The 2,034-nt window shown below is 52.9% G+C and overlaps 1 protein-coding gene across 1 annotated transcript; it reads left to right on the top strand.

Annotated features, from left to right (window-relative positions):
• The first annotated feature begins 569 nt into the window (after positions 1–569).
• On the top strand, positions 570–1,719 carry LOC121835303. The gene has a single exon (XM_042289317.1). The coding sequence runs from the start codon at positions 570–572 to the stop codon at positions 1,695–1,697; it is 1,128 nt and encodes a 375-aa protein (XP_042145251.1). The 3' UTR covers positions 1,698–1,719.
• The last annotated feature ends 315 nt before the right edge of the window (positions 1,720–2,034 follow it).

Raw genomic sequence — 2,034 nt, 5'->3', positions numbered from 1 at the left:
GGGGGGGGGGGGGGGAGGGACGAAATAATTCACAGAGAGAGCGAGAAACAGGTGGTCAAAGTAATATCGCCTGAAACACATAGGCGATTCATAACGATTGTTTTTGTCTTTGTTCTGTTTTTCTTATTTGTGCACGCTAACGCTTACTTTTTTTTTTTTTTTTTTTTTGCTGTGAATGTTTATGCATCGAGAATTCAAACCACAGCTATATCCGTTCACACCGCAGCCTTCATTTTTACAAGGTCAATTTCGGACCACGCTTCTCCAATAGCTATCTGACCTCTCGTCCTCATGCGCCTATGCTACCGTGAATTCACTTTCTCTATAGTAAGTCATCCCACCCCCTCCACCTTCCTACCGAAGAAAGTTTCAGAGATAACGAGCCCACCTTTTCAACTTTGCACACGTTCCCAACGACTTCGAACCAACCGCCGAACATGCAGATCCGGGAGAGAGTTTTTAAAACAATGCGCTACGGTCCGAAGGCAGGCTATAAAAGGAAGTCGTTCAGCCAAAGTACATCACATCGTTTCCAGAACCTTCGAAGCCATTCCCCTGCCGCCGCCACGATGAGGATTGTCCTGATCTCAGCCCTGACCGTCGCCATGCTGCTCCTGCTCTGCGTGGCGCCCGCCGACGCCACCAAGCATCTCATCTTCGCGCCGTTCATCTGGGCCGGGGGCCTTGTCAAGGACGCCACCCACGGTCTGATCGCCCACAAGCTCTCCATCGCCACCAAGCTCCTAGCCATGATCACAGGTAACCGCTCCTTTCGGGCTTCCGTTCAGTACGACTCCCGGCTTGAAGAGTACCAGAAGCCACCGACAGAGACTGGCAGCTACTTCCACAAGGTCCCGGAGGTCGTCCCCAAGCCCAGCCCCGTCAACGTCGAGCATGACGTCAAGGTCGACTGGCTGCCCGGTGTCAAGATGCCCCATCCACACTTTCCCCATCTGCATGTGCCCCAAGTTCATCTTCCCCATCCGCACCTGCCCAGCCTTCCCTCGTTCCACCTGCCCAAGTTGCCCCTGCCGGACCTGTCGCACCTCACCAAGTTCCACAAGATGCCGCAGCTGCCCTCGGTTGCAGGCATGTTTCACGGTCCCAAGTTTGCGAGCGGGTACGTCAACGGCGGTTTCAAGATCGGCCACGGTGGGCCCGCCGATCAAGTCCGGGGACGCTCCTTCAACTTCACCATCAAGGGTCCCCTCAAAGGTCGGGTTGCCTTCGGTGGTGCGAGTGACACCACAACGAGTCCTAAGGCCGTGGTGCAGGAGCTGACCAAGGTAGCTACCAGTAACGCCACTCGCAACTTCACGACCACTGTCATGGACCTTTCGCAGCAGCTGATGAAGCAAGCCAACGGCACGAACTCTACCCTTCCGAAGTTCATGACTCGGCGGTCCGCCGACAAACCCAGCTTGGCGACGTATTTCTCCTTCATCCAGTCCAACGACGAAGGCGACTGCATCCCGAAGATGGTCTGCTCTATGGCTGCTCAACCCCACGAGTTCGGTGACTATGGTGCCAAGGTTCTCGAGTTCTTCGAGGCCATGGAGCCTTCCCCGTCGGCTCCCGCTCACGCCTACAAAGAAGCCATTCGCCGCGGTCAACAAGGTCTTAATTGTTCTGAAAAGTATCCGAGTTGCAAGGTGGATTCCAAGCATCTCGCGCAAATTGGAGGCTCTGAGCTATAGACCATGTATCATGCTGTAAATAAATTTGGCTACATTTTATTATTATTCACCGTTTCTTCTATTCTTTCTGCGAAAGTTCAGTATGCTTTATTAACTCCATGCGAACCAAATTTGAGCAATCCGTTATATGACGCAGGTGTCTCCTGTTTCCTCCTATGCGATCTTCTTTTTCTCTAGGGTTCCTCAATATCTTTCTGTTTAGGGTGATGCCACCCTTTGTAGTACCCGCTGCCGACAGCACGCGCTCGCGGGTAATATATAAAGAAATCGACGAAAACAAAATGTCGCCATAGCACAGCCAGCGCTAGAAACGCGTGCAGAGTGACGCTCTTTCACG

This window comes from Ixodes scapularis, unplaced genomic scaffold (genome assembly GCF_016920785.2).
Source record: "Ixodes scapularis isolate PalLabHiFi unplaced genomic scaffold, ASM1692078v2 PGA_scaffold12__126_contigs__length_90152505, whole genome shotgun sequence".
Classification (NCBI taxonomy): Eukaryota; Metazoa; Arthropoda; class Arachnida; order Ixodida; family Ixodidae; genus Ixodes; species Ixodes scapularis.
Note: the sequence above shows the minus strand (reverse complement) of the source record. Positions and strands in the feature narration are given on the sequence as shown.